Here is an 18,718-nt window from a genome sequence, read left to right as displayed (position 1 = left end):
ACAAACTAACGGCATGTTCCCATGTAGTTGCTTAGCTTATTTTTGCTAGCAGCAGCTGCTCAACTTTTTAAGGAAATATATGTGGAGCTGGTGGCCCCATGAGTATTTATTTTTCTGCTTATTTTTAAGAGAAATCTTAAAATTGGTATTAATAATATTAGTAATAATTTTAGCACAAGAAAAAATAGAAATAAAATGTTAAAAAAAAAGAGGGAAATAAATTTGTGGAGCCATGTGGCATTTTTGGCAATATGTGGTTGCTGCTTATTTCCAGCCCCCCCCCCATTTTCCCATAGCTTATTTTCAATTCCTAAATATTAGCTGGTCCACTTAAATAGCAAAAGATTCTAAATTATCCTTTACCAACAATTTTAAATTTGCATGGGAACACTCCAACAACTTAAAATTAAGCAGAAAATGGAGTTAAGCAATCACATGAGAACATGAGGTAAATCCATGAAATCCAAGTATGTGTCCACACATTGAAAGTTACTAGAAAATTATTTACTAAAGGACCCCACAACATTAATTAAACCAACCAATGAACAACCACACTAGAAAAAGCTAACACCTCCAAGAATGTTGATACTTCCAAATTTACAAGTAAAAATTGTAAGATGTACAAAATTAGGGCACAAAACAAACTAGCCCCCTGCAATTCGATATCATAGCCTTTGTTTGATAAATGCCCTCAAGTAATCACTCAATCAAAACCATGACTTCAAACTAACAAACAATCAACGATAAATTCCACAAATTCAGGTAGAAGATCATAATAACAACAAAAAATGCATAGTTTTCTTCATTTACCAATTATGGAATACACGTTACGCATTATGGAGGGAACCTCTAATGGCGGCGAGAGGAGAATAATCAAATTGAAGTGAAGCAACCGTTGCGGAAAAAGACTGCATAGGGAAAATAAAAGGAAACTCTCGATGCGAAAAATGGAAAAATATACCAGAGTGCAAGTAAAAACAACAAGCAAACTGCAAGGTTGAAGGCATGCCTAGAATTTGACGGGCCAATTTTGTATTTTTAGATCGTATATGACAACTAATAAAATTAATGGACTGTATGCATCGACGGACGGACTACTTTTTGCGAAAATCGTATATATGACTCAAAAAATTATTAATAAACCGTAATATATTATATATTATTATAATTTATAATATTGGTATATATTATTTTACAAAGTTTATTATAAATATATAAATTTATTTAAAATATTTTAAAATGGTAGGATTAGCATATAAATTGTTTCTAATATTATATGATTTTTGTATGAATTTTTAGTATATTTTTTCTTATATAAATTTAGAAACTTAATGAATTTATTTTTTAAATATTTTTTATGAAGTTGTCTTGAATATCAATTTAGAAATTTCTTATAATTGAAATGATAAGATATAATCATTTCTAATTTTTATACTATTGTAATAAAAAAATTTAGAACAATTTATATTTTTATTATAAAGAAGATTTTTCGGGTGTGAATTTAGAAACTTACATGTAAATTTAAGATTTTTGAATGCATTACTAATTTATCATTGTTTTTTAAATTTTAACATTCTTTTTATATAGATTTTTATTTTTTTCAGGCCATTGTTTTTTAAAGTATTTATATTACTGTGTGGTATTTATTTTATTGTAGCTTCAATAAGCTTAAGATACTTATTTTGTAAGTTTAATTATTTTTATTTCTTTCAAAAACAAAATTTTTGAAGTTTAAAGTATTTATTTTATTGTAGCTTCAATTTCAATATGTGAAATTTAAAAGTATTTATTTTACTGTCACTTCAATTTGTGAAGCTTAAAGTATTTATTTTGATGTAGCTTCACTATTTATTTTGTAAGTATTTGTGAAGCTCAAGGTATTTATTTTGTAAGTACTTTTTTTATGCGTATTTCCTTGAATTATTTTCCTTGATTAAATTGATAAAAATGTTTAAATCTAAAAAATGTATATTAAACTATTTACAAATTAAAAAAATTGACACTTAATATTTTTCTTAAAACTTAAAATGACTAAACCATCATACAAAAATTATACTAGCAATTGCAGGGGGAGTGCCTGCAACAGGAGGCCGATAGGTCTGATTCTAAAGGTATTATAACATTACAAGGAGGGTTTTCTTGATTTTTTTGAAGGAATTTGATTTATAGAAAAGTTATTTTTAGATGCATCATAATGAGAAAGGGTAATTGAAAGCAAAAATGAATAATATAGAAATGTGCTTTGTAGATGCATCATAATGAGAGAAGGTAATTAAAGTCAAATTGAATAATGTTATTGATATATAGTATTGGCACTGTACAAAACCCAACCAAAGTTTATAGTTATTCCCAAAATAAGAAGTTGACCACCCACCATCCCCCATGTTGTTGAATGTAGCATGATGTACAGAAAGAAAGTGCCATGAAGAGTATTTATTACAAATGCTTTGTATTGTAGATTGTATCAATCTCAACCAATGTTGTAGAGAATGAAAGTTCTATAAAGAGTACTTATTATAAATGGTTTGTATCGTAGACTGTATTAATCTCAACCAATAGTATTTGTTGGACCCAGAAATTTTTTGTTATCCACCCTCCATCGCCCATGTTGGTAACGGTAGCATGTTATACAACCTATGAGAAATAAATTGTATTAGGAAATTATAATTGTATGAAGATAAACTTGTGAGTAATAAATTGTAAATGTATGTAACATTTGTAGAATATAAATAATATTAAAGGAAGGTACTTGTAGTTTTTGTTGATGTTGTATGTGGTTAATGTGCTTGTTTTGTTTTGTAGGTTGCTTTGTTGCCTGCCATTTGATACATGTGAGAAATAACATTGTATCAGAAAAGTTAAAGTATTTTAAATTGTAATGTTTGTAGATTGAAAAGAATTGTAAAGGATTGTAGTTACATCTATTAATAGTAGGATTATCTTTGGTAGTGGTTCTACAATCTGCAAAGTACACCGACGGTAGAAACAGAATTTCGTATCATTGATTGTAAAAGTTAGAGTTATTTGGATACCCTTGTAGGTTTTTTTGTTTGAAATGGTGTCTTTGTTGATTCCCTGCAAGTAGAAGAAGACCTGCAAGTAGAAGAAGAGAAAAGAAGTTTGGTAACCATTAGAAGAAGCATATTTGTAAGGAAGCTAAATAGTTGAGAAGACAGTGGATGGCAGATGTGTACCTGTTGTTATTTGAATCTGAATAGTAATTAAAAATGCTTGTTGAGATGCAATTGGTTACATTTGTTGTTGATCTTGCAAGGCATGACTATTGCAATGCATTGAAATAATTGACATAAAATATATGGAATGTAAAATCACAATGAAGATGTGTTTGCAGTACCTGTTTATGTTTGTTTTGCAAATAATTTTCTTTCATGATCTAGGAAAGCTTTAGCAAACGAGATTCTTCTTTTTTTCTTAAAATGGTTGATGCAACACCTTGCAATCTTGAGTACCTTTCATAGGTGAAAGTAGGGTGAATCCGCAGGTGGTTAATTGATTTGACTCTGGAAAGCGTTGTAAATGTAAGGCCTTGTTTCTTTGTTTTGCCAATGTCAACTATTGCAAAGTATAGTGTCAGACCTTGTGATTTATGAATTGTAATACCCCATGCCATTGTTAATGGAATTTGTGTGTGGTTTCCCCTAGTAATTGGTGGTATGAGAACATGTTTTGGATTTGTTGGATCCCATGATGGGCATATGTAATGTTGGAAGAGGACCACCACATATTTTGGCAGATCGGGTGGCTAAGAACCTACATCGTAGACAATCATTTTGATTTGACCCAAAGAACCATTGACAAGCCCAACTTTATCCATAAATTTACAATAAGTGTTACTTCCTGGTCTATAGAAAGAAGGATTTCAAATTATAGTTTTTCTTCTTGGTGTGTTTGTTTATCTTTGTGGTGTGCAATGATTGTTGGTGCATGCACAATGGGTGAGTGAAATTGCTTCAACATCTTAATGTTGTGTGTGTTTGAAGTTGTGTCTGAAGCTGCATTTGTTGCAAACAAATGTTTTTGTTGGTTGAAGTGGTTGTTCTAATCAAGTGTCAAAGAATAGGTTGAGCGCATCTATAGACTTTCCCAATCTGTTTGCAATGGTGTTGTGTTGCATGTATTAAGCAAAATCTCATAGAAGTGCATTTGGGAGGGGCTTGTACCTTGTTGTCAAAAAGAAACATCCAAGGTGACAACATTATTGAAGGAGTGTCATAGAGCGAGTGTTGTTGAGTGGGATGCATATAATGGTTTATCCATAACCGATGGAAGTTGTGCAAGATCACCAACCAAGATGATTGAGAGTGCTGCAAATGATTCATGTTGTTTGGTGGGAAAAGCTTCTCGCAATCTGTTATCAATCTTGATCAGTAATTGAGGACCAACAAATCTCATTTCATCTATCAAAATGTAGCGTAAATGTTTGCATTGCTCTTGAAACATTAATAATGAATGGCTTGTCAAGGGTTTGAATAGGTATACGGAGGGCAGCATGGATTGTGGCAACCTGGATATTATATGCGGATACAACTGTTGGTGCTAGTACAAGCAGTGGGTATTGTGTAGGATCTAAATATAAATTTAATTGTCTACGTATACAATCAATAAGAAATGAATTTCCAGTACCTGTTGTGCCTTGAATAATTAACCGTAATGGTGAGGAATTCAAATATTGTGCAGTGTGCAAATTTATAATATCAAGCACAGTATTTTGGTTTGCTGCAAGCTCAAAGGTATTAGGTGCATTTGAATGTATGTTGCCAAGGGTGTGAGTTGATTGACTTTTCTCCGTTAAATGAATTGAGATGCTTTTGTATGCAACATTTCATTAGGTATGGAAGCATCCCAATTAAATTGAAGATCAAAATCACGTTTGCCAAGCATTTGAAGAGTAGCAACATCAAAGTTGTTTGAGGCTCCCATTTATGACAAGAACTCCCATTCGTAGAGGTCCTGATCAGTAGATTGTGGAATATCTTGTGACTACAGGTCTTCACTATTTTTTGTAGTCAGTGTTCTCCAATACCATTTACATGCCAGCAGATGTAATGAGTACTTTGAAGTTGTTTCTAATTGACTATAATTTCATCAGTTGAGATACCTATATGTAGAGGGATGTTGTTGAATGGTTTGTACAAAAGTAATTCACTCCAACAGAAAGTTTCAAAAGTAGTGTCATCTTCTGAAGGTGAGGATTTATACTGGGGGTAGACATTTACAATTGTCGATAGCTTTCTTTTTATCCATTTACATGATTTGCATTATCCACAATAAGTATATTGTTGAGCTAAATGGAGTAGTGCTAGGTTTGCTAACTCTGATGGTCTTTTCATGTAATTAGAAATGAAAGAAATGGATGTATGTGAACCTTCATCAAAGTTTATTATACATTTAAATAATTTTTTCCCAACATTGAGGGTCACAAACTGATGTGTGCAAGAGATCAAGGGGATTTTAAGCAATGTGAGGCAAGTTTCTTGAGTGCTAATGTCCCTATCGGCAACAATTACCATCACAAATCTCTGATATGCTAAGAGAATTGTATCTTCTGAATTTGTTGATCCAACAATTTTTTTTAACATGTTAGTATAGCTTTCTGATTTACGTTCAGTTTTCAATGTGTATTTTGAGATATATTGGAGAACTGCCTTTTTGGAGCATACTGCCTAACAATCAACATTAGCCCTCCATATGGCGAGCATCGTTGTTGTGAACATTGAGGCGACTATCATTCCTTGCTGGCTTGTATGATGGGCTATTATTATGGTCTAAAGTCAATGACGAGTCATGTTGTTCAGGCCAAGGTGCTTTGTATCGACATTCAAGTGTTGAGTTTTTTTTTTTTTTCCAAGCAGGTAAACTCTAAACACTTTGTATGGTGTTGAACAACATTCACTAATTCAGTGTAATTAGTGCAAGTATTAGATCTGAAAATGACATTTGTATTTGAAAGACATGGATCTGAAATTGCAGGTATATACTGCTTGTTTAAGCGATCCACTTCAATGCGTGGATTCCATGTTGTGATGTACTGGTCAAATATTTTTTTAACTGATTGAATGCTTTCATGGTCCGACCAATCAAGGTTGTCAATATTAGGTGCTTGTGGCAAACAAAGAAAGCCATGAATATGGGCAGAGCCTCGATGCTGCCATTCATATCTGTACCAGTGGTCAGTGGCACGCAACTATTTGACAATGACTTCATCACGAAAGATCTGAAATCTTAAGTGCAAGTATAAAGTTGTTATATGTGGGTTATTGACCAAATTCTCAATAAACTGCCTTCTGTTGTGGTGTGCAGTATTTGAATGGGTTTTTGGGAACATCTTATGCAGGTCAGGCCAGTTTGTATCTGTCGATCTTAGAGTAAAGAAAAGCGTAGGTGGACCTAACTATTCTATCATTGTCGTAAGGTCTCTACGGGATTTGCTCCAAAATGCGCATTCCGCGCAAGGAGGAAACATATCGCATGATATGATTTGGCAATTAATTTGATGGTGTGTTCTGTAAGTACTCTCTTAGTCCATGAAGATTTAGTAGAAGAGAAGCTTCTAAATTTTTCTTTATGAAAACAACAGCTGATTGTTGAGATCGATGCCTCATCATAAGGTTATAGATATAATATCTAAAACGGACATGCTAGCCAAATCTTTTCTCGAAATATTTTATCAAGTGCAAAGCATAGTCATGTAAATGTGCATGCCTTGTTTTGTCTTGAAGTGGTAAATCCAATCCATTAGGGAACAATGTGGGGAATTCCATTGAAAGTAGGCCTTTCGTATTGTACTCATTTATAGGTGATCTACTGATTTGTGGCCAAGGGACAACATTATTGTCGGTATTATCTAGATGTAGGATTGTCTTGATTGCATCAAGTTCAGGTATTGAGGATGGAAGTCATGGAATGAATAAAGAAGAGTTTTCTATTACTTTTTCTTCATTGTTGATGTTGGCCACATCAGGAATTTCTCATATAGGTTCTTCTTGAGGTAAAGGTACTGAATGCAAAAGGTCTGAAATGTCAATGTTGTGCTCAGGTAATAGATGTACCACATCTAAATCAATGACAACATCTTTATAGTATTGGTCATGATTTATTTTGTAAGTCAATGCATTCATGATGTGAAACCTATTCACGTAACAGTCATAAGTTAAACCTTGTAGATTAGTTCTGCGGAAAATAAGGATTTTTTAAATGTTGAATTTTGTGGGGAAAGGATAATGCAATTTCTGAAATATCTTGTGGGAAGTTAATTGTGTGACCAGAATACTTATATTGTCCTCCCCTTGCATGACTAACTTGCAAAACAAGTGCAATTCTTGCTATGAGCATTTCTTCTACTTGAGAAAGACACTTTAAAATAGAAGGTTGCTCACCTGGGTCTATATTGTTTGATATTGAGAAACGGTGGATCCCTATTTCAGCATAACATCTCATCCATATAACTGCATGGTTGATATTTTTAATAGTCATGCCCACATAGTTTTCTTTACAAACAGAACATGCCTCTGTGAGCTCCAACATATTAATTCTTTTTCGGAAGTTGGATAAAGCATGTAGGAATGAAGGAGTCTGCAGGGTGAGTTCAGGAGCAGTAGAATGTGTTTGAGGCACATTACTTTTCTCAAGGTCATTGCTTTCTGTTTGTAATAGAATTTCTGAGTTACTATCAGATGTTTGTTGTGCATGACACTTCATTTGGCGTTTGTTGGAGATATTGCCTCTATTCTTTGCATAGTAACTTCTATTTGTTTGCTTCCTCCTCCATTTGATGACATCGCCTTCTTGAGTGGAAGGTTTAATAGATATCTAATAGTTGGAAGAGAATAGAGGTATGTTAGAATTCTAACAATTGAAGAGAGAAAGCATTGAAGTATGTATTCAGAAGCGTATGGGAATTGAAAACTGCTTAATCTAATATGTTATGTTCTTTTATTTAGTTTTGTGGTGGTCATTTTGTTGTGAGATGTATTTGTTGTGCAAGTGTTCAATTTACTAATGTATAGTTTATTGAATGTAGTGCTTACCTATGAGTTTTCCTGCCAAAGCAATTATTGAAATATACATATGCATAGATATATAAAACTAGCAATTGCACCTTAGTGTGCAATGGGTATGTCGAAAAGGCTTGGGAGATTAATTTTAGAAAGAAAAAAAATGGTCTATTTTTGCATATAATTATGTGGTGTACATGAGGGCAGATGGTACATAATTTAGCAAATGATATTGTCTATGCAACAAAGGTTTGGAAATAGGATCCAAACATAACCGAGATAAAACCTTTGAATTAGGATGATAATCAAGCTCCATTAGTAACAAGATCCTGTAATGTTTGTAATAAAGAGAGAGGGAATAGGAGAGATAGATGTATAAAAAGGGACAGACAAAGGGGGAAATAATGGGATAGATATAGAGAGGGGACAAGCAAGAGAGATAGGGGATAGAGATGGAGATGGAGAAGTAGATGAAAGAGAGAGAGAGAGAGAGAGAGAGAGAGAGAGAGAGAGAGAGAGAGAGAGAGAGAGAGAGGGGAGGGGATAGATAAAGATTGAAAGGGTCAATATATAGAGTGAGAGAGAAGGACAAAAGTAGAGAGATGATAAAGGATAATTCAAGAGATATAGAAAGATGGAATGATATGGAGAGGTAACGAGATAAAGATAGGGGAGAGATAGAGAGAGGAATATATTAAGATAGAGATATAGATGGAAAGGGAGAGGGAGAGGTAGAGGGGGAGAGAGGCAGTGAGGGAGAAGAAGAGATCAATAAAGAGAGTAGAAAAGGATATGGGAAAAGATATAGATGAATATATATTTATGATGGAGGAGAAATGTATTTAGGTGACTATAGTTTGCATCAAATTGTTTTTAATAGTAAGGTGCAATTGTGGTTTAATCTTGGTTGGTGAGAATGTCTCATGGAACATGAATATTACAATCACACTATGCATTGACCAATGACAACTAAATGCACTTTGTAGCCATAGATGATTAAGATATCTTCAAGATTCTTGTATGATTAGAAATGTCTATCAATTATAGATTCTAAAACCTTAGATATAATAAATTAAATAAAAATAATCATATAAATTTATTTATTAACAAACATTCATCACTAATAGTGCAAAAGAATAAAATTAATTACATGATTGACCCTTCTTTCTTACATTTCATAGACTTGTGAAATTGATGATTTTGTAGGTTTGTTGGAGGTCCGTTGTTGAATGCTAACTTGGATAATATTTGATAATTGCTTGGATTGCAGGGAACTAATTGAGTAGTTCATTAAGTTGTCATTATATTGGTCTCTATTGTTATTTTCTTGTTTCCCTTTACGCTTCGCATTTTATTTCCCAGAGAATCTTAAACCATAAAAATACAAATAGAGAGGAAGTGCAGTTATCTGTAAACAACGAGATTTAGTTCTAACCAGCAGGCCCCTTTACAGGTATAACCACATCAACCATTGAACTGCCCATCACCATCGAGACCCGACTATAGAGACCTTGGAGTAGTGAGTTCTTCCAAACTCGTTACTTTTCAGGAGAGGTGGTGAGTGTTTGCATAAACTACCTGACTATTGGTGAGTGTGTCAAAACACTCGTCAATAGGAAGGAATAATCAAATCCGTAGGGAAGCATAGGCCTTCTACAAACCGTACATGACAAGTTGTTGATTGAAATAAATGATGATGAGAAAACCTTTTAATCTGACGCTGATACTAGTACTGTCAGAGAATCGGTAGGCAAGTTGCAAGCAACGACTATTTGGATGTATTGACGGTCAAGATGGCTTGCATCGTCTTGCACCTTCTCTCAAACAGTTTGGATCGTTGATGCCCGAATTTAGCTCGATGCATTTCATAGTAGGAGACACCTTCGGCGTAATTATACATACATACAGATGTATGTATATATATATATATATACATGTATATATACATATCAATGAAATATGAGTATATTTGTATACATAGATATGCACATATATATATATATATATATATATATATATATATATATATATATATATATATATATATATATATATATATAAAATTGTGTATAAATATATTTTTGTATAGAATTTGATTTGTGTTGAGTAGTATTTAGAAATGTATGGGTATTGGAAACTGGTCAATCTAATCTATACTATTTTTTTGTTTAGTTTTGTGGTGGTCATTTTGTTGCGAGATGTATTTGTTGTGCAAGTATTCAATTTACTAATGTGTATTTTGTTGACTGTATTGTTTACCTATGACTTCCCTTCCCAAAGGCATTATTGAAATATACATATGCACAGTTATATAAAATTCTATTTACATACAAATGTATGTATATATACATATCAATGAAATATGTGTATATCTGTATACATAGATATGCACATATATAAATACATGTGTATATATATATATAATTCTATAAATGTGTATAAATATTTTTTTGTATATTTGGTATTTTTTAATAATTTTGGGTACGATAACATGTCGAGACTATGATTATGGATATATATTTCTCCATATGTATATATTTATACATATATATAGATATATATACAAATATGTGCATGTGCAAATATATATCTATAAAATATATATATATATATATATATATATATATATATATATATATATATATATATATATATATATATATATATATATATATATATATATATATATATATATATATATATATATATATATATATATATATAAGTATGTGTATATCTGTAGAAATAGATATGTAGAAATAGATATGCAGAAATAAAAATACATATATATGTGTATATATGTATAATTTTTCTATAAATATTTATTTATTTACAGATACTTATATATGTGTACATATCTTTAGACTGTATTTTGTATATAGAAATATAGATAAGTATGTTCATATGATACAGAAAGAGTGCAAACAAAGATAAAAATGCAAGTAATGAAATGAATAGGAAAGTGTATTGAACTGTAAATACTTTTATATGAAAGCAATTTGAAGGAAACCATTTTGTATTCTGGAAGATAAGTAACCAGCATACATGAGGATGCAGTCTCTATATAGGAATATGAATAAGTATTTTTACATCATAGGTGAAGAGAGCAATTAAAGTAAGAATGCAAGGGAAAAAAGATATCAAATAGTGTGTTGACTTTGTAAAAAGATCACAGTTGAAGAAATTAATTAATTGAAAATCATTAATGTATGAAAGAAAGAAATAATTGGAATTTTTAGATAAATGTAAATATCTAATTGTACAACAAAACATGAATAGTAAGTACTTGTATACAAGAGGAATCTCAAGGAAAGCAAATTTATTCTGCAAGGCAATTAACCAACATAGATGAGTATGCAGTTAAACATATTGTGCAATGCAGCGGTGAGTACTTCCAGAAGACTTTGAAACCTTGTATAGTTAGTTGTCCATAAACATATAAATATATCTGTATGTAGAGATGCAAATTCTTACTGTTCAATATGCAATTGTATATGTGATTGTTGACATGTGTGTATGAATTTTTAAACTAAATATAGATAGTTATTGAGATAGGAATTCTCTGTTATAATATTTCTGCATACATAAATGGACTAATTTTAATTATAATAGGACATGCAAAAGTAATAAGAATGACAGTAGGAAAGTTTATGTGGAAAGGAAAGAATTGCAAAGAGATAACAGAGAAATTTTAATGCAATCTGTTATATATATATATATATATATATATATATATATATATATATATATATATATATATATATATATATATATATATATATATATATATATATATATATATATATATATATATATATATATATAGTCATGTATTCATAGAAAACAATCGTTTGTATTTCTAAGTAGAATGTCTCAATATACAAAAAAAGTTGTACATAATGTAGTATTTAAAGGAAAAGCAATAAGGTTATCAAGACCTCCATATGTAAAGTTATGTGTAGGATTGTAGTAAAATAAAATATGTAAAATTTGGAATGTAATAACTGTTCATGAACATAAAACTTTGTAATTAGGCAAAATGCCTAATATAGCTAAGCTTGTGTAGAGAGGCGAGCAATCTCTACAAGTAATCCATCACACTTAGAATTACAATCAACAGAGCAGATTTTGTTGATTGTAACTTTCATCTTTGATTCAGAGTTGTACGTATCAGTAGAAACCAATAGTGTGAGTGAGTAGCGATGCGAGATAAGTTTATTAATCATAGAGCAGGGTGTTTGTGTTTTTGTGGCATCATTTTGTAGCGCACAAAGCGCTTTTGCAGTTTTTTTTATCAATTGAGTTCCAACCTCATCAAAAGCAGTAGCCCAAACAGTACCTGTTGCATCTTGTAGCTTCGTTGGTAAAAGGTAATTGTAATTGCATTCTGCCATGGTCATTTCACATCTATGACAAAACCATGAATCATCAACCCGTTGAGTGCATTTTTTTTTACAAGGCTTTCCATTTACTTATAGTGGACAAGTTGCGTAACAGAAAGTTTTATCTGTTACGTTTAAAAATCTTTGAACAACCAGTAAAGTCATTTGAATAGTTTATGGTTTCGCACTCATATGTTCACGGATTGATGAAATATTCATTCTAGTGTATTTGCCATCAATGTGGGCAATTGCTGCAAAAAATTCTAGAGTAAGCAAGGGAATATATCCTCTTAATATTAGGGGTTCTACCTCTGGGAATGGAGGATTAATATGTTATGTTGTTGCAGTTGCTATGTTAACAACCTTACCATTAAAATAACTGACACGAGCATTACGTACAACAAGTATAAGAACACTATCATTGGTTAACATGTTTTTTAAATCTAGTCCTCTTTGTTCTGATGTTTGGCCCCATAGGTTGATATCAATTGTTGAGCCTGAGAGATCATTAATTCTAACAACTCGTTTTTGTGTTTGAGTGCCATATTTCCTATGGATTGGAACGATATCTCCAACATGTACAACAACACCAATGATGTCAACTAATGTATTATTAGTTAGCTGAAACACTTCACTAATATGAATGAAAGGGGAGTGCTCTTGATTTGGTACTTCGTCATGGCTACAGTGTTTAAATATGGAGGCATCAGACAGGATGATCTCTAAATGGTTGTTCAATTTGTTGTACCTTGTATTTGCCTCCTTAATGGACCCCTTAGAAATGACATAATGTGAACCCACCTCCACACGATCAGAATGTAGTTGAGCTATTTCATCAAAACATGTAACTCTAACTTCATAGCCCTCAGTGTCGACAATGTCAAAACTAAAGACATGGCCATTCTTAGTAGTTGTATTGTATGACTTTATAGCCTGTTTATGAGTAACTCTACTTTTTATTGTACATTTATTTTGGTATGGATTTAAACTTTTGATTGGGCTTATATTTTCAGAGGTTGCACTTTGTGCGGTTGGTAATTCAGCAGAAAATTGAAGAGAACGTTTAGACGATGATGGTGTATCCTCACTCATCATTTTTTGTTGTTGTTCTTTGAACCGGTATACTGGTTTGCCAAATAATTGACAATCGCTTTGTTTGACTTGTAAACTAAGTATTATAATAGTCATGTAGAATGAAAATACTTATTTTAAGTTTCTTTGAATTGTAGCTGGAAACAATTAAATAGCAAAGAATGATATTGTATTTAATAAATATAATATGTTTCCTACCTTGTGTTCCATACATATCTGCAAGTATAAGTGGACAACAGGACTATCAAGCCTATTTTTAGAGCGTCTGAATCTATCAGAGTGGCATACTTATAAGGCAAAATTGCTAACTGCATGTATGTCCCATCAGACAACACTAGTTTATATCTATTTGTATCATCTTTGTTACCCTGCATTTTCTTGAATGATAATACTTGGAGCAATGCTGAAGGAAGCTTATCCCCAACATTGATAGATTGAATTGCAAATGGGGTAGGGGCATACTCTTGGGTATTTTCCTACAAAAAGATAATATCAATATTGAGGACTTAATGTCAAGGGCTACGAAGACATATATGTGGTTATTCCTTAATGTATAGTTTGTTATTTTGGAGTGTATGTAATTCAGCTATGTAAATTATAGAATCCTCAACTATATTTGTGTATGTTAGAATAAAGGGTACATGTCAAAATGGAAGGGATGAAATAAAAAAGAAATATATATTATGAAAGTAATGACAACAAAGTATTTTTTTGAAAAGGTATGATGTATTAGCTTACCAAAGTATCCATTGTTGATTGTTTTACAAATTCAGAGGTGGTTGGTGCAGATGACATTTTGGATAGAGAGCTTTAAATTTGAGAGGAATATCAAGGCTAAACGTGCATGCCAGTACAGGTTATTAACAAGTAATTATTTTATTTTGTACGTATAAGTAAAATTTATTGGAAGAATGCAATATTATACAGATTATCGTCAAATAAAGCTATCGACACGTAAAGATATGTTCATAAATGAAAATCTTAATGAGTTGAAAGTATTTTTCATATTTGGGAAAAATCATAGAAAATGAGGGAATCAAATTTGCAGCGAACAAAGATGTACTTTTCAAGAGAAGGTTAATTTACCTGTTTGTTATAGTAGAAATGGTTTCAGATTCAGTCTGACGAAAGAAGTCATGTCGTCTAGAATAGTATATTGCCTTGCAGAATAAAGTTGATTGTGATCCTATTATGACGTTTCAACTATTCTGTTAGAAGAGATTGAACAGCATAATGGATTGAGTAATTCACTGCCGACGATAAGTACCTAACTAAATCCTAGTAAATACGAAAGCTGTAGACAAAAAGAAATCATAATTTGTAGTTTTTTTTTTTTTGTGGTTTTATTATCTCAATCTAATTTTAAAACGTCTTTTAGGTATTCACATTTGTAGGTATTTAAGAATCCATCAGGTTGGATCAATAAAAGAAACTGGAAAACTAACATAAATAAAAGTAAAATTGTATCAACACTTTTGGTGCATGGATGATTCTATTAGGTTACTTGTAATAGGTATACGAGTACCAAAATACAAAGTTGCAGTTTACAATTCAGACATTTAACAATCAAGTACAAGGATGAAAAAGTTTACTTTTAATCTCAAAATATAATCAAAAGATGAGTTCAACTAATCAAACTCTCAGTAATTAAACATAGATAGAATCTACCCATGCAACCCATCCAAGTTGGTTACCATTCCACTTAAGGATCTTGTCTCCTAGCATGAAAATGGCCAGTGGATCCATTTACTGTTCAGCAGTTGGTATTGCAAGAGGGTATAATACCATATTATGTATGGAAGTAACAACAGTGGAAGAAATAGAAGGGGAGTTTGTTGATTGCTTGGCCATTTTACATTCATACTGATGAATTGGCTTTCTCATGTTGTCCTTTATCTTGTTGCTCTCTTGAAACAGCTTCGCAATGACACTGTTAATATCCTTTGTTTCTTTGATTTCTCTATGCATTTTAGAAAATTGATTGTGTTAATGTTGCTCTTTTCTGTTGGAAGCAACAAATCAAAATAGATCATTTAAAAAGTGAATACAAGAGAAAAACATAGCCAATGTGAAAGAAATTTAAAACATTTTTGGAAAATTCAAAAATAAATAAATTATTGACTGGTTATGAAAAACGTTAACTGAAAACATTAAAAATCGAAAACTCCCACAATATAAAGAATTCAGGTGAAAATAAGAACTGAAACAAGAAGAGAAGAAAAGTATACTAATGAATTTCATTTAACAAATTATACATTTACTATACATTTCAGGAAAAATCAAATACAAGCACGGTGGACTATGTTGCACTTTGCTAACACATTACCAGGACCAGGACAACAAACAGTTCAGGACTCGTGCCGGCCATATACGTTAATGTCCCTCATTAAAATTTCCAGGTTGGCAGTGCTTTTACATTTTAGGGTTCGGTGGTGGTTGACATCCAACACTCTAATGTCATTAATCTGAAGGGATGCACGCTCTAAAAATATGTTTCTAATTACAAATTCAATAGAAAAATAACAAATAAGGGTATGTGCACCAAGTTGTGGTACCAAAAGGGGGTCTTAAGATGCCACTTTTTTCTGAAATCAACAAAGTTTGAACTTCAACGACAAATTGAAGATAGTTAGACTCCAAATTTGAAGATGCAACAAGAACAAGAGTCAGAGTGCTTCAAGTCTACTTTCTAAACTACTAATTTTTTTTAAAATGGTGGAGATTAAGGGCTTCAAAAAGGGGGGCCACAAAAAGTGGTCCTATTTTTATGCAAAAAACATAACATAGCGTCTGTTGTGGCCCCCTAAAATGTTAACTTTTTTTTTGAATTTTTAAAATCGCTTCGGTGAGAAATTGGCTAACACCTTGTAGTTTATGCTATATTTTTCAGCTAATTTTTTAATGAGTATATGATTTTTTACTAATTTTTGAAGTGGACACATCCTGAAAAACAGAAATTTGAGCGTGCTCCCCCCTAAAATCATTGATAACTAATCAAAAATCAAAACTTTTTTTTTTAAATTGTGTAGAATGGAGTCTAGTTTCTAAAAATGTAAGTTTCTTCAAAATCCTATGAACGTGTAAAAAACTATACCCAAAATAGTGCATGTTGGTTTTTGACCAAAATCGAACACACTATCAAAAGAAATTATAGATGAAAGCCTTAACGAAATCAAAATGTGAAAATAATTACATGCTTGGATGGCTAAGAGAGAGATCGAGGCCTCTATGGTATTTTTTTTAGTTTTATTGAAACACGTGCAAACCTGATGGAGAGCACGACCAAAAATATGTGAAAATTTTCTAATCCTCTGTTAAAAACATGTCTTAGGCCTGAAATGGTCGTCCAACCCTTTGGGTTGGATGCCCAAGTACAATCCAACCCAAAGGGTTGGTAGTTTCCAATGTAGACCATTTGGCGAGCGCCAAATATGGCGCTCGCCAAATTTGACTTTTCCCATTTGGCACGTGCCAAATTTGGCGTGCGCCAAATGAGAAAAGTCAACTTTTTTCATTTGGCGCGCGCCAAATGTGCTACATTGTCCAATTTCAGGGTTATGTGATGCAAATTCTTCAACTTGGGCACAAGTTATACCCATCATGAGAGGAGAATATATACATGAAATATAATATTTAAGTATGTCACTTTAAGTTATATTTCATGTATATATTGGTAGGATGTTTGAGAGTGGTTTCAACTCTATAGGAGTTATAATGTAGATGCTTGTTTGTAGAGGATCATATTGACTTTCATACTTAGTCAAATTTCAATAATCAACATTCTCCTATTAGCATTCTTTAGATCCATATCTCACTATCTTTATCTTCCCTAAACTCTACACCTATCTCTCTCCCTCTCTTGTCTCTCAAACTTCTCTCTCCCCTCTCTAGGTATATCCCACCCTCTCTACCTTTCATCCCTTCCTTGTACCCTAATTTATATCCTTGACTCCCATCCTCTCTCTTCTCTCTCACTCTCTTATTATTTCTCTCCCCTCCCATTCATTTCTCTTGTTCACTACCAATCCCTTCTATCCTTTCTCTCCCCATATCTAGGGCTCTCCTTTCCTCCCTATTCACCTCACTACCTCTCCCTCCCTATATTATTACCCACCTCTCTCTCCCCCTCTAGGTTTCTCACTTATCTAATTGTCCACCCTCTAGTTGTCTCCCTCCCTCTCCACCTTTCTCTCCCTTTCCCTTGCCCCTATCTATTTATGAACACTCTCCCTCTCTTCTCTCTCTCCAAACCTAGATCCATCTCCTCATTCTCTAGGTCTCTCGCTCCCTCCATTTCTACCTCTCCATCCATCCCCTCTTACTCATCTCTTTGTTCTTCTATCTCTTCTCTTCTCTCTCCCTTCCCTCTCTAGATCTCTCCCTTCCTTTCTTCCCCTCTCCATTTATATATCCTTCCCCCACTCTCTCATTATCTCTCTTCCTCTCTTATTCTCTCTCTTCATTGTCTAGTTCATTAACTCTCCAACCCACCCTCTCTCCCCTCTCTAGGTTTCTCCCTCCCTTCCTCTCCACCTATCTACCTTTGCATATAGGTCGCATTACCCACCTCTCTTTATCCCCCTCTATCTATCTCACTCCTCTCTCAAAATATATATATCTTGCTTATCTATATATCCCCTCTATAGTTCTCTCTCTCCCTCTCTATCTCTCTCCCCCTCCTCCTTAACATACGACCCACAACAACACCAAGTGGTGCCCTAAGGGGTCACAAGACACCATATGACCCCTTAGCACATAATATGACCCCTGACAACACCTAAGGAGTCATATGGTGCCCTAAGGGCACACCATATGACACCTTAGGACACAATACAACCCATAACGACACCATATGATGTCCTCAGGGGTCATATGATGTCCTAAATGGTCATAGGACACCATATGACCCCTTAGGATACAATATGACCCCTAATGACACCTAAGGGGTCATATGGTGTCCTAAGGGGTCATATGACACCATATGACTCCTTAGGACATAATATGACCCTTAACGACATCTAAGGGGTCATATGGTTTCCATAAGGGGTCATAGGATACCATATGACCTCTTAAGACACCATACAAACCCATAAGGATACCATATGGTGTCCTAAGGTGTCATAGGACACCACATGACCCCTTAGGACACCATACGACCCATAACAACACCATATGGTGTCCTAAGGGGTCACAGGACACCAGATGACCCCTGAGGACACCATATGACCC

At 33.0% G+C, this 18,718-nt stretch overlaps 1 protein-coding gene and 1 non-coding gene across 2 annotated transcripts in view; one reads left to right on the top strand and one right to left on the bottom strand.

Annotated features, from left to right (window-relative positions):
- Nucleotides 1–5,951: 5,951 nt before the first annotated feature.
- LOC131038822 (L-type lectin-domain containing receptor kinase IV.2-like) overlaps nt 5,952–18,718 on the top strand; it is a 48,602-nt gene continuing 35,835 nt past the window's right edge. The window contains exons 1-2 of the mRNA XM_059211533.1: nt 5,952–5,991; nt 6,322–6,398. Of these exons, the coding sequence (XP_059067516.1) occupies nt 5,952–5,991; nt 6,322–6,398 (117 nt within the window). The remainder of the gene's footprint in view (nt 5,992–6,321; nt 6,399–18,718) is intronic.
- Nucleotides 16,829–16,950, bottom strand: LOC131858651 (small nucleolar RNA SNORA5). The gene has a single exon (XR_009359013.1). It is a non-coding gene; the product is annotated as a small nucleolar RNA SNORA5 (small nucleolar RNA).

The sequence above is a fragment of the Cryptomeria japonica genome, chromosome 9, assembly GCF_030272615.1.
Source record: "Cryptomeria japonica chromosome 9, Sugi_1.0, whole genome shotgun sequence".
NCBI lineage: Eukaryota > Viridiplantae > Streptophyta > Pinopsida > Cupressales > Cupressaceae > Cryptomeria > Cryptomeria japonica.
This window is presented reverse-complemented; position numbering and strand designations above follow the sequence as displayed.